At 35.5% G+C, this 27,399-nt stretch overlaps 1 protein-coding gene across 2 annotated transcripts; it reads right to left on the bottom strand.

Annotated features, from left to right (window-relative positions):
* Window positions 1-465: 465 nt before the first annotated feature.
* Window positions 466-27,113, bottom strand: LOC131037534 (polyadenylate-binding protein 2). 2 transcript variants are annotated; one of them, XM_057969709.2, is made up of 9 exons: window positions 26,501-27,113; window positions 11,196-11,314; window positions 10,439-11,095; window positions 9,953-10,030; window positions 9,759-9,848; window positions 5,149-5,286; window positions 1,534-1,728; window positions 1,207-1,419; window positions 466-1,013 (listed from the first exon to the last, which is right to left on the bottom strand). In XM_057969709.2, the coding sequence occupies exons 1-9, from the start codon at window positions 26,796-26,798 to the stop codon at window positions 774-776; spliced, it is 2,028 nt and encodes a 675-aa protein (XP_057825692.2). In that variant the 5' UTR covers window positions 26,799-27,113; the 3' UTR covers window positions 466-773. The 2 variants fall into 2 exon arrangements, with proteins under 2 accessions (XP_057825692.2, XP_057825694.2); XM_057969711.2 differs by having other exon boundaries at window positions 1,555-1,728; window positions 26,501-27,110.
* Window positions 27,114-27,399: the final 286 nt, after the last annotated feature.

The following is a 27,399-nucleotide window of genomic DNA, read 5'->3' on the forward strand; positions in this document are numbered from 1 at the left end:
TTTTCCCATATGTTAATCACCATAATGTTTCTGGCAGATAGGAAACAACGAAATAATATATAGCCATTCTGATATTGATCAGAACAGCGGTTAGGTAGAGTCTAGACCATTTAAAATATCATGGTTAACTCAACTGTAACCAAAGAACCACTCACTCCACACCATAGACACCAGCTTCCAATAAACCATTACTGGATAAATGATGGGAGATATGTAAGAACTAAATAGTTAAAAATTTAAATACCTATCATGTACAAGAAACTACAAAAAAAAAAAATTTTTGCCAAACTACATAAAACAGCTGATCGCATTTACTTCCAAAACTTGAATGTGAAATTACCATCACAGGGTAATCAGAAAAAAAGAGCTAAATTAACATCCTTACATCAAAACTTCAAACCAATTCAAAGCAACTAATAACATAAAAGAGAAGCAAGCACAAAAGCAATAAACAACCAAGAACACTTAGAAGGAAACAGTATTTCAGTATTTCATAAAGTTTATTGAAGCAGTTTGAAAGTTTCTGAGTTAATTTATCAATGTGTAAGCTTCTATGAAATGCACCCGAGGCTTCTGAGTCATGAAATTTAAACATATCAAGCATTTCCACTGCAGGCACCCAAACAAACTTGTGTAGCTCTCTACAGCAATGCTAAAGAAAATGATGTTGAAAACCCTCCACCTGTCACCCTCAAAAATACTTAAATTGCAAGCTCTAAGTGTTAGAAAGGTACTAACAGATGAACAGAAATTTCCAGACAATGATCGTTTCTTCAGTTGACTATAGGATCATTCAAGGATAACGCTGCAAGCTCCTCAGCTGGCCCAGTAGTCTGTTGAGACACATTGCGCAAGACCTCCATAGCTTCTGCAACCTTAGATTTCAAGGCCTCTGGAGATTCAAGCAAGTGTAACACCTCAGTCTGATCCATTTCCAAAAGCATACCAGTAACTTTAGCTGCATGATCATGTTCTAAATGATCCACTAACGGATATAAGCTTTCTCCAAGCATCTGAGAAACCCAGAAAACCTTCAGTAATTAATGAACAGACAAAAAGTAGCATTAGGCAAAACAAAAAAATTAATGATATGCTTGAGGAACTTAGTGCGGACCTAACCAATTAAAATATGCATTACAGCAATTGTATAGAGAATTGGTCCCAGCGGATGGCTTTCAAAAAATAATTCAAAAATATAGTATATACCGTTCTTTGTTGCTCGTTGCTTGCATTTGCAAGAGCTGAAGCCAATGTTCCAGTAGGCAAGCCTTGTGAAATCACTGGATCAGCCATGGGTACAGGAACGCCCCCCATGTCATAAGGGACAGGCAGCATGCCTCCAGTGATTCCTGGTAAAGAACCCTCAGGAACATTCCTCACTGGTGGGTATCGCATCATACGACCCCCTCTAGGAATCATCTGACAAAATAAAAAAACTTTATTACTTTTTCAACTCGAGTAATATCAGTGGAATTTTCAGCACACGAAGACAACTTTGCCATAACTTGCTTTAAAGAGAAAACCAGTGTTTACACAATTTGTAAAGCTGTTTACTTGTTGCTGAAACTGTGGTTGAGGGTGGTGCTGCTGTTGCAATGGTGCTCTTCTTGCACCTGGACGCTGGCCTTGCTGGCCTTGTCGAATTAAAGGAACAATAAAATTTTGCAGCTGTGCTCCTCCTGGCCTCATTCCAGGTACAAACTGTTGCTGATAACCATAACCAGAAGGCTGCAACAAATAGAATATCAATCAAGAAGCTCTATAAAGTAAATTTGGAGAGATCCAAACAATGATCGAGACAATAATGACTAAATGCACCATAAGATATAGAATAGTACATTCAACAATTTTTTATTTTATTTTAGTTCTTTGTAGACAAGAAACAATAATTTTTGGTCCCTCTATTCAACAATATTTATTTTGATTTTTCAGAGGACAAGAAGCAATTATTTTCATTCCCATGTCAAAGATTATTAATGTGTATATAATAATAATGATATTAATATATCATTTACCACCTATTAATATATATCTACTGAACAAAGAGTAAAGAGGGAAACAAATACAATGGTCACCCTGGCGCAGGATTATGAAATTAAACATTGATGAAACTTTCAGAGGCGGCCCAGTCTTTGTGGAGCACATCCTATTACCAACGACAAGGCATGAACTTTATTTGGAGCCTCGTTGATCTTCTACCCAGAGATAACAGAATAAAACAAAATCAATTGCAATGATGGAATGCCTTCTGATGGCAATGGTTTAAGTCAGGATTTTCCTTTGCCAATTGCAATTGTGAAGCAAATTAATCTGCTGATCTCTTGGCCTATTCCAATAGCACACAAGCCTCCATAATACTTCAGCATGTATATCAATTATCAGGAGGGGTTTGCAATGACTTTTCAGGAATGGGGTTTGCAATGACTTTTCAGGAATGACTTTCCATAGGTTCCTGTGCCTTGTCAAGGATTGGTAGATTTTACCATGCTAGTTCAGGTTGATAATCAATGTTGGGTGGAGCAAAAAGCAAAATCCCGCCGACTCCCTTTGGTGAAAGTATCATGCAGGCAATACAGTGAGAAATCAGAGTAGTCATGCAACTCATGAGTACTCTTCATAATAATCAGATAATAAAAGGTGTATAATTTGTATATTTCCCCCTTCTCCTGGTATCCCTCATATATCTTTTTCCCTTCAACAGTCGTGATTCCTCACATGCCCCTTGACCTTAATAAAGTTAAACTTTAATTTCACATTTTATTATTATATTATATTATATTTTTTATTTTTTTTATATTTCAATTTATTAGTATTATTACAATCCCATTTCAAAAAGGGGACATCACTGAGATATAAGTGGAATGGGCCAATCAGTACAGTAATATTTGTGAACTTCCACAAGTAGAGTGATTAAAATCTTGATTACGGAAGAATCAACGTAATACAAAAATCATACTTACAAACACCACTTATCAAACTATCCTACACTTTCTCCCCTTGTTCTGCAATACTTATTTCTTGCCAATCTTCTTCAATTTAGGACGTTACTCCCTATACACAAATGAGTTCTTTCAACTCCAATCACATTGCTAGTGTTATATTATTGAACTGTGATATGACTGGATTTAAAATTAGTGGATGAAAACCACTTATTCAAATTTGGGCAATCTCACCCAAAGATTGCATGAGCATCATGAAACAGACAAATTTATGTCATTCTGAAACCTTTGTTATAACTATATTGAATATTATATTTGATATTTTAAGAGTTAATTGCACAGAGCAATTTGCAAATCAAAATATATTTAATTATCTCAGTTTCTGATTATTAAATAAGTGCTGGATATGATAACCATGTGGTACGATGACTTTGTGTGTCTGTAAGACAAAGAATTAAAATCTGTAACTTAGATTGCTTGCAGCGATATATTTATCCCTAAAATAAACACTCCATATCAGCAATACTTTGTTGCTTTATATCCATCAGCATAATGATTAACAACAATCTGGCTGCTACTTGAAGCATTGTCTATCATTTGAGAGATAGCTGTAACTTTTGATGGCATAATATTATTTTTTTGTCAGTGTTCTTGAATAGGCAACAGGCCTTGATAAAAAGTTGAGAGATTACTAATGCTATAAAATACTAGTAGACAATCTCTGACATCTGCAAGTTCTGTCTTTTTGTGAACCGTAACTTATTTGAAGGAGGTTTGAGTTTGCCCTTTAGCTAGGGAAGCCAGATACGTACCACCAAATCTAATACGGATACAGCACAGATACTCGTTGGATACTGTATCCACAAGAGCCAAAAAAACACTAATTTTCAAGCCGTGTCAGATACTCTGATTTGATTTTTATTTCATTATTCTGTTTTTTTTGTGAGATTTTATTTTTAAGTTATGATTATTATTGTTTATCTAGTTCTTTATATTTAAATTTTAAATATATTTAGATATTTTCCTTTTTTAATTAATATTTAAGTATCTAAATTCAGATTTTTAATGGCATTATTGTTAATTTAATTATAGGTACTGCTTTGTATAATTTATTGTATATTGTAAATTGTTAAATCAACTTATAATTATTTATGTAGCAATTATGTGTCTATGTTGCTTTTAAAGTAATCAAAATCTCCTCTAATAACACAGAAAATTGTGTTGTATGTGTTTTTATGAATGTCATATCCATCTATATCCATATTAGGGGTTTAAAAATGGCCATATCTGTATCCATGTCCATGCAGCTTTGCTGTTAACATTTTTAAGTGTACACCACTTGTGTCGGAGCTGCCATAAAATACAAGTTCTGTCATATTCTTGTCTTGTGCTGCTATTCCAATTTGTAAGGGGTCCATACTAATTTCATGTTTGGCCATCTTCCTTGTCTTATATTATACGCAGCTTTGTGAAGATTGATTTTAAATAAAAATAGTGCTTGGCATTCTAAGGGAATTGCAACTAGTGAGGAAAGATTAATATCAACTAAACTAGGTTTCTAATGCATGCTGAATATTATATTTGAACCAGCTACAGCCATAAGACAAGGTTCCTTTTGATGTGCCTGTGGTCAGTAGTCAATTACAGCTTGCAAGAGAATTCAGGACATTACATTCACAAATTTGAGTAAATAACACTAAAAGTTTTGATTCGATCAGCAGGCATCAAAATGGTTAACACTAACAAAAAACAATAAGACACATGATTGCATTGAGGCTAGGCACAGCATATCAAACCACTAGATTAAAAATGTATCAAGGACCATATCAGTGCAGTATCTGAACTGTTTATAATAACAAAATGGTTATATCAATTACTTTCACCTTCATAAAAAAAATCCAATTCAGTAAAGCACTTCAGATGCTAATATCTTAATTGTGTATCTTGGTTAATTTGAAAGCAGAAAAAGAATGCAAAGTTGAATTTTACTATTGTATGAAACCCAAGTATCAAGAAATAGAATAAAATGCAAAAATGCAAAAATGTAAAAATGTAAAAAAAACACAGAGAATAAGTTGAGTTTTACTATTGTATGAAACCCAGGTATCAAGAAATAGAATAAACACAGGCCGAAATATTACATGAGGCATAAATATCTATATAACATAACATATTAGCCAGAGAAAACTTGAAGAGTACAAACGAGCACCTGTGGAGGAATCAATTGAGGTGGTCCCTGGCCATAGAATATCTGTTGCCCAAGTGCGGGACTTGCTGGAGGATACATAGGCATACTAGTTGCCACAGCTGGTTGCATGCCAACTGGATTCCGAACAGCAAATTGAGCCTGGTAAGAAACCAAAAAATGAGAACTCAATTACAACATTAAACTGCTATTCTCAAGGTTTGATAAGAACATTAGTTCAAAACTTCCATAGCACAGTTCCTGAAAGAGCACTTTCGATTTATTCTGAAACTAAAACATTTCAAGAACATACTTTTCTAAGACGGCAAATCATAAGCACTTAGCACACATATGAAGATACACATTAATTAAGCAGTTAGCACACACATGTCCATATTAATTAATCACCGTACTATTAACGATGCTACTGAATACTGTAGTGTTCAAGAATGATACAGATCACGGTAATGATAAAATGCTACAGATTAGTGATCATAAAAAAAGGTAAAGATCACAGAATCATGGTTATGTCAAAAGACAATTATAATGACAACAATCTCCATGGATATCACATCATCCACAGCTACAAATGAAATAATGAAAATAGTATCCATTGATAAGTAGAAACAATAGCAAGTAGACAACAGCACTAACACCTTTGGTGTAATTATAATGACAAGTCAAAGAATAGCATAAGAATTTGACAGTTTTGTGTTGTAACGACTATGCTCACAAATCATAAATAATGACACAGCATTTGCTGTTATCAATGGCGACAGTCAAAATCAGTGATAACAATAATAGTCATGCTCCCTATTCACAGGGTTTTTGAACCTGATTATACCAATTGTCTTCACAACTAAGATAATTTGTGGTCCACTCAGACATAACCCACAAGAAAAACGTATTTTCTAGCGATGGGGATGTCCACAAGACTTGTGGATGGTTGAGAAACATCCCATCACCGTCCCTCAACCACCACCAAACAGGTAGGAGAGATCCCCAAGACATCTGAGCTGTCGGAGATGTTTAGTCAAGCATCTCCAAGATTTGCTAGCCATCCCCTGCATAAAAGACCTCCAAAAAGCAGTTTTTTTAAATAAGACATTTTTCTTGATGTCCATACCCCCAACACTAACCCCAAAAGTTTATGGGCCTGATCCACACTCTAAGCACCCCAAAACAACAATACATACACCTCAGGCTGACTCCAAATCACTATCAAAGTTTCAAAGCATTGAGCAAGGCTGCAAGTTGCTTTGCAAGGTGCATAATGATAAAACTACCATGAAGATCCATTTGGTGTCGCCAAATCTAAACCCTTGGTCCACCCATCCTGGAGACAAGTCCAGAGACTGCATGGTACATAAATAATTATGATCATTTTTTAAATAACAACAAAATTTATCATTGTTGTCTCTTGGCAACAGACCTAACTAACCTTCAATAATGGCAGCTGGAAATCTTAACTACCACCTAACTGTTTAAGGTGCATAAACTGTTTGTAAAAGTTCTATTGAAGAATGATCAAAAAATTACAGGTCTGAGTCTGATGTTTATATAGCATTAAAAATATATAAAAATTATTAAGATATTACTGGTGATATATCAAGAAAAATTTTGGTCAAAGTTGTAATCAAATTAATGTCATGAACCCTACTAAGAAAAGATAATCTGAATATATTACGATGTTTTAAAGACATCTACTTCTGTGGTGCAAATCATATATACTCATGTTTCATCTAGTGGTTCACAAGAACCCATCTCCCATGAGCATAAACAATCCACTTGAAACTTTGCCATGTGCAAGCCAACGATGAGGTACATCAAGCCATAAAAGACTTGTTCTTTGCCAAATGGCATTTGATTCCACATTGCTCACTCTCCTTATTTTAAGGAGACCATATTCAAGGTTGCAGAAGCAAGGCCCTCATGTGTGACATTTGAGGATACAAAACGTAAGACTACTAGTAATATTGGATAAGAAGTATTCCAAGATAAATGTTCTAATGGAAGAAATAAAGGCCAAATAGATCTCCAGTGGGTGTGGAATTATCTGAGGGATGGATAGACATTAGACAATGTCCAATCATCAATATCACAGTCACATGTGATAATTTATAATCAAAGTAATAGTAGCCAAAGCAAGAGATTCACAAATGTTTATTTACAATCACCAGACTTCACATTCACTATTTTGGTACTCCTCTAAGAAATGACTTATGATTTTATTAAAACTTTCAAAACCAATATGCATCCTAATTTATTCTAGTGGAGGGTATGTTTGAGTTGCAAGGGCCATGCAACTAGTGACCATGACAAGAGTGGAATCAATGAACCACGTCAGAGACAACTCAAATGTTGAAGGCAAAGGAGGTGATGAACAACATTTTTTGGTCAAACACAAAATACATAACTTCCATTGTAACTCTAGTTTTCACAATGATCAAATATGAGGACTTTTTGACACTCCAAACTTGGGGAGATCTACAAGCACATCAATAGCATACTTGAACAAATGAAGGCCACTTTACAATTCTACAATGAGTACATTTAGCGCATCACTCAACAAAGGCGGCAGAAGCTCAACACTTCCTTGCACATGGACACCTATGCATTGCATCCCAATTGGCTTTGTTGAGAAACAAGGTGAAGAAAGCTTGCAACATTAACTTCTTTATGTGATTACAAATCTGAAAAGATTACCAAATATGAAATTAAATCTGAAATGAACATGTGATTGCACCATTCAACATAAATATAAAATCAACCATACCAAAAGAGACACCATATTTACATGGAGAAACCCTTTTGGGAAAAAAACTTCACTAGAGAACGAGGGCAAGTATATCATTACTCTTCAAAAGAGAGAACACCACAATAATACACTTCTCCAAATGATCCCGGAACTACTTGGAAACAATGACCAACTGATGATTAAACAACTATGCCTTGGCTCCCTTTTATAGCCAAATGGGAGACGAAAAAATCACTGCTGTTTTCCCAAAACAAGGGGCCAAAACCAATTGCAAAAACCCATGCCTTGGAGAATGAATAGCCAATAGACATAAAAAAAAAAAATAACTCTTCAAGCAACTCCTCATGGACACCAAATCCAAAGCCACTTAGTCTTTACACAATTCAAGTGCTCCAAAGCTTGCAGTGACTGTTCAGAACCCCAAATGGACACCTTTTCTCCTCCCAAACTTGATCTCCTTATGCATGATCCTTCATGTCTCATTATGGACGTGGGAAGGAGTGTATTTTATCCATTTTATTTATATTTGTCACCTCTTCATGTCCACCACTTGGAAATGCAATTACAAATAGCCATAAAGTACAAATATTTAATATTTTCCTCTAATGTCCTAGGGAACACTTTCCAAAGAACATGGTGACTTATGAATGGCTTAGGATTGCAAGGCTAATGCCGCCTTATGCTAACAAGCTTGTGTAGATGACCAGTAGGCTTCTCCTCATACATGAGATGGAGGTATAGAGGCTTCATGAAATCAGATTGATCTAATGCGAGTGGACCAGATTTGATGAACTCAAGCTACATTGGCAAAGATGGATAAGATGACTTTTACATATAGCTCAAGGAGTTAGCAGCAATTTTATGGTCTCCATCATTTATAAATGCGTTGGCTATTTAGCTATTATCACATGTTTGTAGTGCTTCCACTACTGAAAAGAGCTAGCCTACATACAAATTCATCCACTCTAGCAAAAGGAATTGCCTTGCCTTTAAGAAAGCAAAAAAGATTGTACCTACTGCCTATACAGAATGCCTTAAAAGATGTCTATACACAATACCTTACATCTAATGGAATGCAAGACGGTTGAGTGCAAGAATGGTTGGATGTAGAGTGAAAGCAGACACAGATTCTTGAGGATCAAACTGTGCATATACAGGATAACTCGGGGCCCAATATTAATTTGCTAGAGGAGTCTAGCAACTCCCATTATAAGTCTACAACAACATTCACATCAAACAATGAATTAGATAAGCCATTGCATTTTGTATCTTAAACTTGAGGAATGATTATATTATGTATATATTTCAGTCAATTGAATGTCAAATTGTTGAATGTTGTATAAAGTTCAGCTTTGTTTATTCATATTGTTTGCACAAACGATAAATACAACTTCTTCTACTGCTTTTTGTAATTAATTTTAATATATCATTTTAACTAACATCCCCAAAATCTAGAAAAAATATCTGACATCCCACTCACTCTCCCCAAAATCAGGAAATAATTTTGACATCTCCAAAAATCACATTTACACTCATTAAAACCTACCGCCCACTGACCATGTATATTTATTAGAGATTAAGATGCAAGAATACGACTTCATGAGAAGATAAAAATACTACTTCATTGAACACCGTAACCACATTACTTACTAAATAAATCAGATTCAATTGTGTATTCCCTTTCCATCAAGCACAAATGTCAAATATCATACAGCATACACATCTGCAGTTAGTACAAGATCCAAATTCCAAACAATCAACCTTGGAATCCTTAGAACTGATTGGAACATTTATTTACTTCAAAACTCCATACAAAGATCTTATATGTTTCAAATAGCCATGATACAGCCAGCAAGAAAATAATGAAAATCACTACCTGCATTCTTGCTTTTCTCTCCTCTTTTCGCTCAGCTGGGGCAACATACAGAGGTTTGCTGACTACAATCTTACTATTCAGTGCTATAACCTGTACAAATAAAAAATCAGGGCTTCTGAATCAATACACTGTCTACACAAAAAAACAATATCCAGTGCCCTGCAACAATACATAAACGAACGTTTCATTCTTACAGCTCGGTTTGCATCCTCTGAGGATGTGAATGCCACAAAGCCTGAACCTCTACTCTGACCCTGAGGATCACGCATTACCTGAAAATTTATATCAAAAGAAATTTTCTCAGTTCCCTGGAACAAATATCTGTATCATCCAACAAATTAATAAGAAGGTACAAACTCTTGCCTCTTTTCAAGATGGCAAAGTGAAATAATGAAAAGCAGACAAATCATAGCCCCTAATACACAAGCATGTATGTCACTAAACAATGTACATGATATTTTAATAGAGAGATAGCTTGTTTCAAAAAGCCAAGATGCTAATAATTTTGGAAAACACATCAGGTGCATTCTGATAGCTGCATAGACATTGCCCAAATTGAATCCTTAGTAGCCACAAGTTTAAACCAACCATATTGACTGAGGCATCATACTAACACACATTAAAAACCTAAAGCATAAAATCAGTTGCACAATAAATGCTAAGTTCTAACATTATCTTACCTTGCAAGATGTTATAGTCCCATACTCAGAAAATAATTCCTTCAGCTTGTCATCATCAATGCTATCATCCAAATTCTTCACATAGAGATTACCTCCCTGAAATTTTTCAATCCGTTCTTTCCGTAACTGTTCAAATCTTGCTCTTAATTCAGCCTCTCTCTCGTACTTTTTTTGGGCTCTTCCAACATACCACTCCTTGTCATCAAATTTCTTACCATTTAAATTCTCAACAGCTTTTGCTGCATCATCTGGATTTTCAAAGTTGACAAATCCAAAGCACTTTGACTTCCCCTCTGCATCCCTCATCACTACTGCACTTGTGATTGTTCCATACTCAGCAAACTTTTTTCTCAAATCCTCATCTGTTACTGACTCTGATATATTCTTAACATAAACATTACAAAACTTTGCTCCTCCATTCGTTTGCTCTCTCTCCTGCCTTCGCACAAATGGACCAACATAGACCTGCTTGTCATTAATCAGCATGCCATTCAACTTGTCTATTGCATTTTGTGCAGCTTCCTCTTGTTCAAATTGAACAAATCCATACCCTTTGGATTGCCCCGACCCATCAGTTGCAACTTTACATGATAAAATTGGACCAAACGCTGAGAATGTCTCAAGAAGGGCTTTGTTATCTATCCCTTTATCTAAATTCTAGCAAAATAAAAACCAACAGATCTCCATTTAGTTCTTTTGAACAATTATTTAAGCATTGAATCACTCACATATAAAAATAAAATTTCAAGTTATTTACCTTAATAAATATGTTTGCAGTTCCGCTTTTGCGAATACTGGGATCTCGATGGGAAAACATTATTCGAATGGGCTTCCCATTCACAGGAGTGAAATTGAGCATCTCCAAAACCCTAGAAGCTGCAATACAATATACCCATGCCAATACCCAAAAAAAAGTAGTCACATTTCAAGACACTGCTCTATAATCCGCAAAGATTAAAAAAAAATCAATTTGGCTGCATCTTCTAAAAAAGTAAATTTTCAAAAATGTGAGTTGTGAGCTAAAAGAACCTGTCCAAGTTTGAATAATCACACCAGAAACCACTTGCATTCTCACATCCAAGGCTCAAGAGAGCAATTATACACAAAAAAAAATGCAATCAAATAGCAAAATTTAGAATTATTCAAGCATGCAAAGATTTTCTCGAGAACTACATCATACAATTGACATAAATCTCAACCTGTTGCTGCATACAGAAAGAAAATGACTTGAAGCCTGGTACCCAATTTTTGGATATAAAAGGTTGAGATTTGTACAATTTAATTAAATAAAATGTGTGTCTTATATATGTCACCTACACCTTAAAAGCAACTTCATTTCATTTTCAAGTCAAAGGAGAAGCAAAAAAGAGAGTTTTGAGCCAAAATTGAATTGCAATGAAAGGAAACCAGCAAGGTTATAGAACAAAAATCTGTGGTTGAAACACAATTGGGAAGGTAGCTACTCATAGAGCATCTAGAGGAGTTAACAAAGGATTGGGAAGAGCTCACCATTTTTTTATTTTTGTTTTAGTGGACAAAGAACGAACCCTACGTATGTTTGATATTTTTGTTGAGCAGACCCCAAAAAATTAGTTTTATAGTTGCAAACCCTAGAATTTTTATATTAGTTTAATTATAAACCAAAAATGTAATTTTTTATCTATTTATATGTTATTGCTGCATTCTTTATATTTATAAATTGTCTTTGTCACAATTCGCAGTGTCCCAACACCAATTAGAAGGGACCCTTTGGAAACATGGTATCCCTAGACAAAAGAAAGAATAGGTAGCTTGTTTTTATTACAATGACAAATTAAAATACCATCTTACACATATACCATGCAGAGATGTTAATCCATGCCCAAAAGTGTCTAATGAGGTTATGTATTAAGTCTGTTGAGCAGCAAAAAGAACTTAAAAAGGGGCAAAGAGAGAAGATAGCAGCCATTGGTGGAACTAGAGAGCCTTCTTTCATTCCTCTATTTCCTCCACCTTTGAGTGTTGCTAGTGCTAGTGCTAGTGCTAGTGACAATGTTAGCATTGGGCCTAGAGTTTGTGCATCTAGGTTAGATTCATATATTTTGCATGCACTACTCTAGATTTCCAGTCGTCATTTGAGTGCAGACTGGAACAAAGATAAATATAATGTAACTAAAAGTGCAATTGTAGACTTATGGTTCTGATTCTATTGCACCATTCATTCCATCCGGCCAAGCGATTCTTTTTTCTGTTTTAAAATATATAACTTGATTCTTTATCTCTTGAATTTTTATATTTAGAGGTGTGTCGAATTCAAATTTAAACTACATTTTATAATACTTATTTTATTTTATTTATTTGTGTTAGGTCTCCTTATTGGCAAAACATGGTCAATGTCATTACTATTTGTGGAGCTAAGGTTCAAAGCCCTTGATGATGATGAGATAAAGGGCACTATTTTGTCACAAAAGGTGGCTGATGTGAAAACCACTATAAAGGAGCAATAAGAGATATGAATGAAGAAGGTTGCACCATCATGACTAATGGTTAAAGAGATAGAAAAAGTAGACATTACTAAATTTTCATGTTTCTTCCTCAACTAATTGTACTTCCTGAAATGTATTGATTTAGTGATTAAGAAATAAAATTTATGCTTTATTGAATCTTTGATTTTGTTTCTTCTTCACGTGGTACAATATTCATAAAATCTACTTGTGCTAAAAAAACACAAAAAATATTGAATTCATTTGTCAACTGAGATGAATGAAAAGAATATGGTGCAAGCAAATACAGATAATGCAGCACATCATGTTGTTGCAAGTAGACTACTCATGGATAGGCACCAATCATTATTTTGGACTCCTTGCGTTGCTCATTACCTTGACCTCATATTGGAGGATCTTTCCAAGATTCCATGGATCTAAACATGTGTGGAGATAACAAAAAATTATGAGCACTGACCACGAAGATAGTACAGGAAAATCTAATTCTACATTATGTTTTTATTCACATTTTTATTTTATTTGCTTATTTTTGTTCACCCTTACTCATGTTAATATTTCACAAAAACTGCACTTCACAAAGCCTTTAGTCGTTTTACTATGAGTTGCTCATAGGGAGAAGCCTGCAACAAGCTACATATATGAGGGTATGGGTAAGGCCAAGAAGGCAATTAGATCCATTTATTGCGAGAGTGAGGATACAAATCACCTTATTTGGAAAATCTATGATAGACAATGGCACCTCTGGCTTCACAAGCCCTTACACCCAAATACTTATTTCCTAAATTCAGCATTCCCATTCCTCCCTGATTTCAAGACGGATGAGGAGGTTCTGAGTGGGCTCAGCACAATCATAGAGCGAATGATGCCTAATTCAAGTGTTCAAGCACAGATAGTCACTGTGATCAAGATCTTTACATTTCACAAGGAGATCTCTTTGCACAAGAAATATGCAAGGCAACTCAGTTGAAATTCCATCGAAGTTCTATTATGGCAATAATTTAAGTCTATAAATTAAAAACTTTCCTTTTTTATATTATTATTAACTATTGAATCCTAAAGTTGAACAATGAGATTTTTTTTCTCATCTCAGATGCAAGGTGGGAATGATTTGGTGCTAATGTACCAAATCTTAAGTATAATACAGTTCAAGTATTGAGCCAGCCATGCAATGCTTTAGGTTGTGAACACAATTGGAGTATGTTTGAACACATACACTCCAAGAAGTGCAATAGATTGTCGGTGCAAAGGTTGATCAATTTAGTTTATGTTCATTACAACCTTCACCTTTATCACAAATAAATTTTGGGCAGTGACTTATCATCCATCACACTAGAGGAGGCTGATCCACAATCAGATTGGTTCACTGAGGCTAAGGATCCTATCTTTAGTGATGAGGACCTTGATTGGGTTGACTACATGGATAAAGAGGCAGAGGCAGAGGCAATAGCCATGGCAAAGGAGGATAGAGCACACCTTGGATGTTGGTGTGGGTGTGACTGAGACACAAACAAATATCATAGCTCCATTATCACCTAAGACCTATCTTAGATGCTCGCACAAGAGCGTCGAGTGATGCAAACTCCTCTGAGCCATAGACTTCTAACTTTTGTTTTAATATTCGTTTGGAAATTCTGATGCCATGGATTTCATATTCTATGAGTATTATATACATTTGACAAATTTATATATCTAAATGTGTTATTTCCTTCAACTAAATTTTGTGTTTATACTCCTGTGATCAATGTATACTTATATATGTGATCAAAGTAGCTTCTATTTGACGAGGTTATTATGTCTTTAAGGTTTATTTTATATTTACTAAAGAGTGCATGAAACAAGTTTAAAATCTTTTAAAACTTCTAAATTTCTTGGGTTTTTCAATTTGCTGATTCCATGTGTCGAGTCCAAGTCCAAGTCCAAGTCCAAGTCAAAATCAGCTTGCCAAGTCCAAGGTGAGACTGAGTCTTGTAACATTGCTTAAACCACTCACGGGTCAAACTGTAATGTCACTTTATGTTTTTCCTTAATTTGCTTTAAATAGCATAAACCCTAACTCACAATTATAATAATTTTCACAATTAGTATAAACATAAAATCCTTGTGGTTCAGAAATTTCTGCTAATAATTAATCCTGTAAATCAGATTTAATACTCAGAAAATAGTTTTAGAGTGACCAAATGGTCTCTTTCCAACAGTTGGTAAAACAGTATATTTTCTGCAGTGATTTGTCTTCAATGGAATGGCTTAGAAATGTCTCTACAATTAGGGGTTTCTGTCCTCTAATTGCAGACCTTGAGGGATTTTGTCCTCAGACTGCTGAACCACAGTTCATGGTTCACAAGGAGTAATATGTGGTTAGAAAATGTATTCAATGATGATCCTTCCTTCCTTTTGGATTTCCTTATATATCTTTTTTCTCCAATAGTCATAACCATAGTTGTAAAATTTGGACTTGGCAGTTACTCGGCAAGCCCAAAATTGATAAGTAGAAGATATTTTCCACAGCAAGTCAAATTATGATATTACTATCAAGATTCAACGGTGTAGTTTTCAAGTCAAACTCATTGACCCATGTTTCATGAGTAGTGCTTCCCAAGATAAATCAAGGAAAAACTTTTAAAAAATCGGGACTCCACAATAACTCAAAGAAAAACTCGACATATTTATCAAACATTTTAAAATACATAAATAATTAAAAATATTCTTAAAAACATATATTACAAAATTTCTACGTTACCCGGGGACGTCCCGTGGACAGGGGGCAGGGGACAGGGGACTCCAAGGGGACATCCCCATAAATTCTGCCATCCCAGAAACACGTACCCCCGTCCCAGAAACTCAGGGTAACATAGCAAAATTTGTAAAACATATTATTGTTTTCCATCATTTGGCAATGCCCTTAGAGTTTAACGCATATCATAAACCCTAACAGGGTTAAGGGGCAATGCCCCCGGTGGGGTTGAGGGGCAGCACCCCACATGGGAAATTGTGGGCAATGCCCCCAACAGAGTTGAGGAGCAGCAACCTCTTGGGGATTTGGCAACACCCCTCGTGGGAGTTGGGGTCAAGAGGCAACACCTCTCGTGGGAGTTGGGGGCAATGGCCCTAGCGAGGTTGAGGGGCAATGCCCCTCACAAGATTCGGGGCCGCCTCCACCAAGCCCAAATTAAGGTCTTTGAAACCACAAAAACCTTCATAGTACATGCCATTTCACAATTTTACCACTTAGGAGTGAAATTAGGTGTTTGATGCTTTTTGTACATAAAAATGTTTTAAAACAATATTAAAATTTTAACATTAGGTAAAAACACACAAATTTACACTCTTCGAGTGAGCTTTTCATGAAAATCATGAGTTTTTCAAAAGATCGTTGACGAGTTTTTTCTTTTAGTTTACGAATACTCTGTGAGTTTAACTATAGTCATAACCCTTCATATGCCCTTTGACTTTGACTAAACAAAACTTTAAATTAATTTTAGTATATTGTCATTTAATCCCTTTTTCAGACTTTGTTGGCATTCTTCATATTATAAATATTAATTATTGAATTTCTGAATCAGCACTTATCGATCTCTCAAGACTTACGAGAATAGATGGGCACAAGTTTTAATTTCGGGTTTTAAATTTTACATGGGGGCCTTAAACAAATCCGGCAAAATTTACAAATTTACGTGAAAATGCTTGTGGAATTCTTCAATTGTTGAGCCTAAAGAGCCAAAAAGCAAGAAAACATGAAAATTTATTTTCACAATTAACAAAATTAGATCCAAGAAAAAATTGTAAATAGAAAGAAAATCATTAAAAAAATTCAATTTCACATAAAATTTTTGAAATTTGACATTGTTTGGCTTGCAGTTTTACCATTTCAATGTATGTTAGGTCCTGCAACAAGCCCTAAAAATTCAAATTGATAAGTGCACACAAAGAAAGGACCAAAATTTCAATTCTCTTCCTAAATGGCCATGTACTCACTAGTATAATTTTTCTTAACAAAATCAACTTTTTGCTAAGTTATTAGCATGTTTTTGCTGAGTAACAAGTCTACAATTCCTCTTTAGCTTGTTAAATATTATTGAATCTGAGCTGCCATACCACATTTGGCATGAAATGAGATATTGTTTCCTAATACACTCTACAAGGGATGATGGAAGGGTTAGAAGTCTAACAAATCCAGCAACGATGGATGGTTTAAACTTTCAAAGATAAAAGACGACAATTGAAAGGAATTCATTCCTGGATTCTTCTTAATGCTGGTCTGAAATCTCCAGAAATATATAAGCAAATACAATGCGCTTAATAAATTTTTTTGCAATAACAGTAAGTGCTTACATTAATTATGGGATTTGTTTACAATACTTTGCATTGCACTTTCCTATAAGAGCTCTAGCATTCTAGTAAACTCAAACTTAGAACATCTCGATCTGTTGGAAGAACGGAATCTAATTAGCAATATAATACTCACATTGAAAGAAGGAAGAATTATGCAAGTTAATTCATGAGCAAAGGAATCCATCCAACTAGGGGTAGGCCTCTGACACAAAATTACACCAACAATGCATGGTTGGATTCCATAGTAGAGGACTCACATGGAATCACCGAAACTCAGCATAACTCACAAGTCCAAAATTAGGCTTCACCGAGACAACTGACACATCGAATCTCTGTCAATTGCTAATCACATCTCAACTATGTTACCCCAAGTTTCCAAGATGGGGGGACAGGTTTTCAAGATGAATTTTTTTTTTGCCATTTTAGGGGACAACAGGGATGGTAGAGGGGACAGCTATATAAAATACAGGGGAAATTTCAAATATATAGGGAAATTTCAAATTTCAAATATATTCACATGATAACAATATCACATTGATATATCTAAAATTAAAATCATTCATCATATACATTATGCATAGCAATTGAGTGAAAATGAGAGATGAAATTCATACACTAGAGCATTGTAGCGAAAAATTCATTCCCTCTCTTGATTGCAGTTTTGTGTTTACCAGATATAGCATGGAGTTTACAAGGATAACATAAATTATATAATACCAATATATTTAACCATTTCCAGCAGTTCAAGATTAAAGATGAAAAGATAGCAGATCAATTTTCCATCAGTAAATTTTGATATTAGCAGCCATGATCTGGGTCCCTGCAGACATCTAGAGGACAACACTCTTGTGGACAACATCAGGCCTGATGTTGTCAATTGGCATTAAATTCTAGACACGGAAATGAAACTGGAGCTTGCGTTTGGATTGATGGATTCCATGGTTCTGATAGTTATATTCTAAAAAGCCATGTAGTGTATTTACTAATATAACTTCTAATTCCTAAATAATTGGACAGTATTGTTCATATTTTATGTAATATCTATTAAATCAAACATATAATTCACTTGTTTTCCAAATTCAATCATCTATTGTTTAAGAAATGTTTTTTTGTTGAGTTTTTTTTTTTTTGAAAAAAAGAGTCAGGCTAAGGGGGGACATCTGGCCATCCCTGGGACAGTCGAAGGATGTCTTGGATGTCCCCACCGGTCCCAAGGAAAGCCGGCCATCCCCCCTGTGCATGCCTGCCGTTTCCGATTTTCGGAAACGTTTCCCCGGACATTTCCTGCCACCCCCTCATCCTCAGGCCGTCCCTTTTTCTGAAACACCTCAAAAAATAGGGGAAAAGCGTCCCCGGGTATAACTGCATCTCAATCAAGTCTTGTAAATACTCATCAACTCTCAGCCAAGTCTTGTAAAAAGCTCACTGATTCCAGTGAAAAAGTCTCCAAATCGCAAATCCTGATGTGAAATCATAGTTTATCAGTTTGAGGTTATTTATCGGTTTGAGGGTAACAGGACATGAATTATGTTAAGTTGATGAGCAGAATAGACTTGTATGTTACCTAATGCATTAGCTTCTATTTTTTGTGTGTGTTTATCCAATCAGAGCTTTCCAACTATGGTTGGATTATTTATGACAATACCATCTGGGATAAGGCCAATGTGGCAAAAAATGACATTAGCAATACACATACTATTTTATGACAATAGAGATGTAAGAGCACCATTTTCTATAAATTAATTCAGTTACTAATCTCATATCTAAATCAATGTAATCATATGCACAAGAGCAGACAAAATCTACAACCTTTTGCAAGCCAATTAATGGACAGTAAACGTTCCCCCCCTCCCACCACCACAAAGAACAAATGGTAAAATAGACACATATAGCACCTCCAAAGATAACTCAGTCCATGGAGAACTAAAGGATGTTGGAAATTGTACACTTGATTTGTACTTATTCTTATAGGTCCAACTAAGTTAACAACATTCGTTACACCTTTAGGCTACCTTTTTTCATAGTTCAGTACTCTGTACCTATAATAGGGCCTCAATGTGTTAGTAAGACCACTCTCATTAAGTCTCCAGCAGCACAAACAAAAACCTGACCCCTGTTTGGAATCTGGATTATAAATTGACTCTTCAATCTTGGTGAAATACCTTCAACCAGTATGCAGTAATCCTGAAAATTGCAAATTGTGAAAACTTATAGAAGCACTTTGAGTGATTTGTAAGCAATTTCAAGGATTTGAAGTTACCAACATTCCAAGAGAGAAAATAACTATGTATCACATCTCCTAGATTAGGAAGCCTCAGAAATGCAGGTTATGCTGGAGATCACCACCAACGACAGTCAAGAACTGCAACAAGATTTCTTTGTCTGCTTAAGAGGCTTACAAAAGATGAAAGGCCAAATGATCATACTGCACAATTAAGCTGGTCTTTGCTTCTAAGCTTCCTTGTGTCTACCCTAATAAATCATATGATACAACCAATAGTAAGAATCAATTACCAAATGTGATGAGCCCTAGCCTTCATTTCGTAATTGACATAAACATGATTTCAATCTTGTGTTGAAAAGACATTAGGAACTTGCCAGCATTGGCATGATGTGATGGTTAAGTTGTGGTGTTGTTGTTCTTGCCATCAAGGTTCGAACCCCACTAGGGTGCTATTGTTGAATGTTTAAGTATGGATGAGGTCCCCCGTTAGTGACCTCACTGGTTCATAGCTCCGGGTCAAAACATTTACCCATCTTTAAAAAAAAGACATTTGGAACTTGAAATTTGATTTTCTCTGATCACTTTTTGAAACTAATGCTGTAATATTATAATCTTTGGAGTCCAAGCCATACCATATGAGAAAGCCTCCAGGCAGAGGAAAGAGAAAAGGAAAATGAGCTTACATTTCCTCCTTAACTCTCCCACATGGGTGAGGACAAGGCCATGTTGCCTGCCCACACCAACACTTTTTCATCACAGTAGCCAATCCTTGTGTCTTTCCTCTTATAACTCAGAAAATCATAATATTCTACTTTTTCTATTTTAAATTTTCCTTAAACTAGCATACTTATGGCCCCTATTTCTGCTACTTTACCTCCTTTATCATTAGGATGTATGGCTTCCCTTCTAGAAAGCACAACTGTTCTAATGTTGAGCAGAGAATGACTAATTACCAATTGAGAAGAGACTTAACCAGAATTGAGAATAATGTTTCAGGGGCAATCAAAGATTTGGAACAAAATAGCAACTAGCAAGAAACCTTCTGAGAGGGGCAGTGAGTTGACTTTACAGAAGCTCAAGTGGGGCGTATTTCAAAGGATGACAGGAGGACTGGTGGCAGAAATAATGCTTTTACAAAGGTTATCATTATAAACAAAAGAGAACAGCGAGTTGACTTTACAGAAGCTCAAGTGGGGGGTATTTCAAAGGATGGCAGGAGCACTGGTGGCAGAAATACTGTTTTGAGTTTTTACAAAGGTTATCATTATAAACAAAAGGGAAATATTTGTGATAAGAACTAGTAAATTCCTTGGTTTCAGAGAAGTAGCTCTGTTTGCAGTCCATAAAGGGCGTGGAAAACTTTGTCCTCAGATAGCACTGCTTCTAGAAGTGAGAGCTCTCTGTTTGTTTCCCCTCATCTCATAAGACATTTGGGGTTTCCTGTGGGTTTAACAAAATTGATGGATTGGGGTGATCCTTTTGTCAACCGCTTAGAATTATTATTGATAAGCTGCTCTCCCAAGCAGAAGATCTCTTTATCTTAAGGAGAAAATCATGTAACCTGATACAGACTAAGACAATCCAAGAAAGTGATCTCTTTGAAGTGGTCAATTCTCTGTGGGCTAAGCATATTAAAATCCAAACTTCGGAAACCTACATGTTAGATTAAAAGTAGATAAGACAGTGTGGAGAGGTATGCAGCCACCATAGGCATAAGAGCCAGTATTGAAAAACTGGGCTCACCAATCTGTCCCCAATATTTTTAATAATATCAATCCAATTGTGAGGGAATAAAGAAGAGCTGAGAAATAAAATCACCAACTACAAGGCACTCGCAGTTGGTATATCTCCGAAATGATGCAAAGCAATAGTAGAGAATGCCCTGATGGCAAAACTTCCCCTGTTAGATTTCGCAGCCATGGAAATGTAAACTGGATGTGTGCTTGGAAGCATGTGTTAAATGACAGAATGCTAATGGATGCTACCGTGGCAAGGGTGAAGATATATGCTTCATTTTTTGGTTGGCATTGATCATGACCTCAGATATATGCCTCCATAATTTTTGCACCTTTGGAGAGACTGTTTAGCTCATGCCCTGTAATCATTCTTCTTTAATTATTCTAGAAGATTTGGTGTCAAAGGTAAGAGTAATTATGTCCTTGCACCAACTTTCATTTCTCTATGTAAGTCTAATGTTGGGGCATGCAAAGCCCTGTTAATTATTAATTGAAATGGTTGTTGTTTGTTGTTAGATACGTCACCAGTTTAAACTGTTTGTGCAATATTGGCAATGATTTGACCTTGGATTGTTGTTCAGCTTTGGCTGTAGGTGGTGCTTGTGGCTGGTTCTTATGCAGGCAGGTGTCATGGACTCCAAAAAACAATGCAGGAAAGCCTCACAGCCCGTATAGGAAAGGCATAGTAATAGATAGCAGATTAGTTTCATTATTTAATTGCTCTGCTCCAACTTCTTTAGACTCGAGTTTGTGAAAGCAGTCTTATTGAAGAAGGGATGGGGCTGACAGAAGCACCAAGATCTAAAGCTCCTCTCGGAAGAGATTTTGTGGAAAAATTGGCAGATTTCATCCCTTAGATAGTGAAATTTGATGTTGAACACTGGTTCTAGCAGCCAGTCTATACCTCTTCAAACATTAGTGTGTTTTGGAGAGGGTTCTAAGTAGTTTAGGTCTTTATAGAAAGTTGCTCATTGTGTGTGCACAGTATGGATGTTGGCAAAGTATTGGTTGGCCTCATGATGACCCATAATAAGGGGGACCTTGGGGTCAAAATAGTAATTTTTTGGTTGGGCAGATTGGCTTGCTATTACAGCATAGTTCATGGTTAGACTGTTGGTGCAGTCTAGTCCATGGGAGCTTTCTGGTCCTTGGGGGCTGTCTCTGCCCTCAGGGTGATGAAGAGCTTTGTCTGGTTATGGCTGTTATTTGCTCTTATTTCTATTACCATAGTTATGTTCTGGCAACTCAGCTGTATATGTACACTGTATTTTTAAATTGTCAGGTGAGGGTCCCAAAGATATCCCCAACTAAATTATCCAAAGTTGCCTGGACACGGATACAGATGCAACCATTTTGTAAGACCCCTAATACAGATACAACAGGATACAGCATTCATAAGAAACAAATACACATATTTAACACAGTTTTCTAAGTTAGAGGATATTTTCATTACTTCAAAAGCAAAATAGGCACATAATTGCTACATAAATAATTATAAGTTGATTTAACAATTTACAATATACAAAAAAATACAAATTAGGGCATATAATTAAATTGACAATTATGCTATTAAAATCTAAATTAAAATAAAGTAAAATTTGAATATAACTTAAAAAAGAAAAATATCTAAATGTATTATAAAACTTTATGTAAAGAACTGAAAAATCAATAATCTAAACTTTAAATAAAAAATTCATAAATAAACAAAAAAAACAAAATATAAATTGCAAGAATGAAATTTTTTAAATCAAGTTTAGGAAAGCTCACATCAAACTTTTTAAAAACTAAATCACACAGTATCTGACATAGCTGGAAAATTAGTGTTTCTTGGGCATGTGTGGATACAGTATCCAATGAATATCCAAGCCGTATCTGTATCGAGTATGGCAGTACGCACAACCGAGGAGGGGCTGGGTGTGTCTGGCTACACTGAAATTTTCTTAAAAGAATTGTTAGGTAGAATTTTCTGTTTTATAGCTTTAGACAGTTTCATGTATATAGTTTAAATTTTATTAGTTTACGCTTGGTGAAACATGCAACAGAATTAATTTATCGATTTAAAGATCTCTGTAGCGGACCTGTAAGGCCACTTGAAGGTATCTTGTTTTAAGACTTGATATGGGGATTCTGATACAGAAAACTACCAAAATGTAGGGATTCTAATCCACAAAAACGCCAAATAAGTATCTTGAGTTAATGCCTCTGTTATTAATAATTTTTTTGCTGTTACTAAAATTAAAAATCATTACAATGAATTCAAAGACCTCTGTATAAATTCCATCACCTTTATCAGTTATCAACTTAAATTGGTTTGACACTTTTTGAGTTTTGGTGTTGGTTAACAGCTCCATTAGAGCAAGTGAAAAATTAGTTAATCCCTCTGCTATTAATGAAAAATTTGCTGTAACTAAAATTAAAAATTAAGGCCTCTGTATAAACTTCATCACCTTTATCCATCATCAACTTATCTTGGTATGACACTTTGAGTTTTGGTGTTCGTTAAGAGCTCCAATGGAGCAAATGAACATAGAAGTAGAGTCAATAAACAGTGATGAAAATTAGAGGTAAGTGCCACAAGGCCCTCAATGTACCAATTCGCTTGAGCCTCAAGACCCCTCATTCTATAATCAATTAGCTGTTAATTTGTAGAAATTAGAAAATGATGAGGTCCATGCAATCAGCATATTTGTGGGCCCGCTACAATTGCAGAATATATAACTGCAAGACAACAGCAGTTCTGTCACTAAATTAGCTCTCTAATGGATGGGGCAGTGTGGCAGAACATAAACGGATAGACAAGATAGCATCTTTCCAGAAACTTCTTGAGGAAATGAGTGGACTTTGTCCATCACTTCCAAAGTGCCAGTCGTACGTGCTGACTGAGAGATAGATGAAAAAGCTAGGACAAGCAAACCATCTTATTCTGGAACCATTGCCATCTGACATGGCCCATTGAGTTTATTATCATGCAGATAGGTCTGACTAATGGATCACTGCGTTCTTTTGGTCTTGTGTCTAGGTTCATTTTTGTCCTACTAGATTTGAACAATCTATGAACTTTGATGTATGTTTTATAGCTATAAGATTTTTCTAGTAATATAAATGAATGATAGGGAAGCTATCCCAGCGATAGCTAGCAAATTTTATAAGTCAAGTTGTTTTTGGGATGGAGAAAAATACTTTCACCAATGTGGGGATAAAGAAACAACCAACTTCATCCCAGATTCAGTACAATATTATGACTTCAATTGTAAAAGAAAACACAATCCTGCAAACACATATTTGATATTTGTAACCTTATGTCTAAGCAACCCAAGAATTGGCAATTCACACAAAAAATCTTTCTATTTGAAATGAAATCAAACAACCATCAGTTTTCTAGTCTAGAGGATTAACCCAACATGATCCTTTGTATGGCACTTAGTAAAGAATTTAAACAAGAAACTTCAATAAGGTTGGTACCATATTCAATGAAACATAAGTTAAACCGATTTCTAGAGAAAACAGATTTCTGAAGATTGAAAATTACCTTGGGTTTTACCTTTGCAATTTCAATGTTTAATGTTGCATCATGCAAAAGTTGTATTGCAAAAACCCAACAAAGTCCATTTCATAAAAACAACACAACATGCAGGCCGCTATGAGAATTACACCAAAAAGGGTAGATGGAAAAATAAAAGATTTGACATTGTCATACACAAAGGAAAATAAGAACAGCAATGCCAGATGGCAATGGAATCAAAATTAGCAGAATCTTGCATTAATCTGTGAACATTATAATAAGGATTGGACGATACTTAATTGTTCAAAAGGCCTTTTTTTCGTAAAAGCCCATAAAATTTGTAAAGGAGATTTGTCCATATAATTTTCATGAACATTATAATAAGGATTGGACGATACTTAATTGTTCAAAAGGCCCATTTTTTGTAAAAGCCCATAAAATTTGTAAAGGAGATTTGTCCATATAGATGGGTGTTTAGATCCAAAATGTCAGAAAAGGAAAACCCCATGTATAGGTCACAAATATTCCAAAATAAAAATGTAATACCACCATAAAAAAAAAATTCAAATGCACCAAGGAAGATGAGAGCATAAATGATAAAACCATGCAATGCGTTTTCTAATTATGTGATGCAATAATTGTTTCAAAGAGTCCCAAAATGGCAATGCAAATTGCAACAAGGAGCAGAAGGAAAAGGAAAGATTCAAAGAAACACTATATACAGGAATTATCTCAAAAAGCGCACAAAAAAGCAAGAAAAACAGAATGTGTCAAACATTTAATTAGAATTTGCCAAAAGACCAGAGATATAAAATAGAAAATTGCATTGATGGATTCTGTTTGTTGTTCACCGACAATGCAGCACCATGAGGCCAGTTCTGCAAAACCCTCAAAATAATTGTCCTAAGTCTTTTTGTTTAAGAATAACACTTTTGAGAATTATGCAGAATTGTCCCCTTTATGCTGCATTGTCAGATGATAACAAACAGATTTTTCATTATCTGACAATGCAGCATTACTGGGACAGTGCTAAAAAACCCTCAAAATTGAAATTCATAAGCAAAATTGCGTATGACAATATGCATATTGCACAGGCCTCAAGCGCCCCCAGATGATTAAACGAAGATTCCAAAAAACCAAGTAATAGATTTGTAAAAAGTTAATTCGATCAAAGCCCTAAACCTGAATGAAATTTACCCCGAAATTTTATTGAACTCGGAGAAAAGGACAATAAAGAATTTCAAACGGACGAATTCTACCAACCGTTAAAAATAAGATAAAACAAAAAAATACTCCAACAGGTGGTCACGGACAGGACAACATTGTTCAATTTTTCAACCCAAAATAAAAAAGCCAGGACTTCGAAATAGAAGAAAGGAACGCTAAACCGTTTAAAAAAAATACAACAAGAAAGATATTAGAACTATAAGCAGACAAATCATACGAAATCACCAAATACATAAAAAAGGCGTGATAAAGCTCTTCAAGAAAAGTTTAATGAAAGCAGAAATTTGTAAAACAAACACCTTCATTTAATCTAACGCAATGTAACAGTTTAAAATCACTACCACTGTCATCCAGGGAAAGAAAAACTGCCAATTGCAAATCCCACAAAAGAAAAAGCTTTTTTTAGAAATTGACAAGAATTGATATAACTAAACCCTGAGAAGAAAAGAAAACCCCAAAAACCAAAAAAAATAAAAAATAAAAAACACAAACAGTCCAATGCACATTCAATTGAATTCAAAAGCCAGAGATGAATCTACACATACATATATACATACATACCTTCTTGATGTGTGCTAAAATTGACATACGCGTAGCCAAGAGAACGACGCGAGATCATGTCCCTGCACACTCTAATAGACTGTACATTCCCCCACGGCTTGAAAAGCTCGTAAAGCTGTGCCTCATTTACACTAGGCTCTAATTCCCCCACGTACAGTGACACCCCTGGCACCACCATGTTATTGTTATTGTTGCCATTACTTGCAGCGGCCCCCACACCAGAAGAATTATTATTCACGCTGCCATTATTGCTGCTTGCGGCACCCAATGGAAGCGATTCGACATGAACCTGCGACATAACGGCCAGAAAAACAAAAAACCAAAAAAAACCCTAGGAAAAGAATAGAATTTGAAAGGCCGGCTCCGAGAACTCTCAAAAAAATACGCTCGATGGAACCGCGGCGCAGGCGACGATCCGCTCTATAAATAAACGAAATCAACACACAACTGAAGAGAAAAATTCGAGTGTTTGGGGGATTTTTATGGGGGAAAAAGAAATACAAGGGTTTTTATTACAGCAGAAGAAACAGGTGGCGTTTCGGAGCTGAATATTTTTCGGAAGCGGCGGAGCAGCTCATCAAGGTATTGGAAGTTAAGCGATGTTATGTTGTTGGGGTTCTTTTGCGCTCTCTCTCTCCTCTCTCCACATTTCATTCCGCGTAATTTCGTCTCCATTTCGCTTCACTACATTTCATTCCGCGTAATTTCGTCTCCATTTCACTTCACTACATTTCATTCAGCGAAATTCCATTTCGCTTCATTTCGCTTCATTTCGCTCGGTTTAGGCTTCGTCTTTGGGACCCTTTTTTTTTTCAGTTTTTGGTTTTTGGTTTTTTATGAAGGGGCTTGAATTTCGTATCACTTTCAGTTTTGTGTCAAAGAATTGAATAATGAGTATT

The sequence above is a fragment of the Cryptomeria japonica genome, chromosome 6 (assembly GCF_030272615.1).
Source record: "Cryptomeria japonica chromosome 6, Sugi_1.0, whole genome shotgun sequence".
Taxonomy (NCBI): domain Eukaryota; kingdom Viridiplantae; phylum Streptophyta; class Pinopsida; order Cupressales; family Cupressaceae; genus Cryptomeria; species Cryptomeria japonica.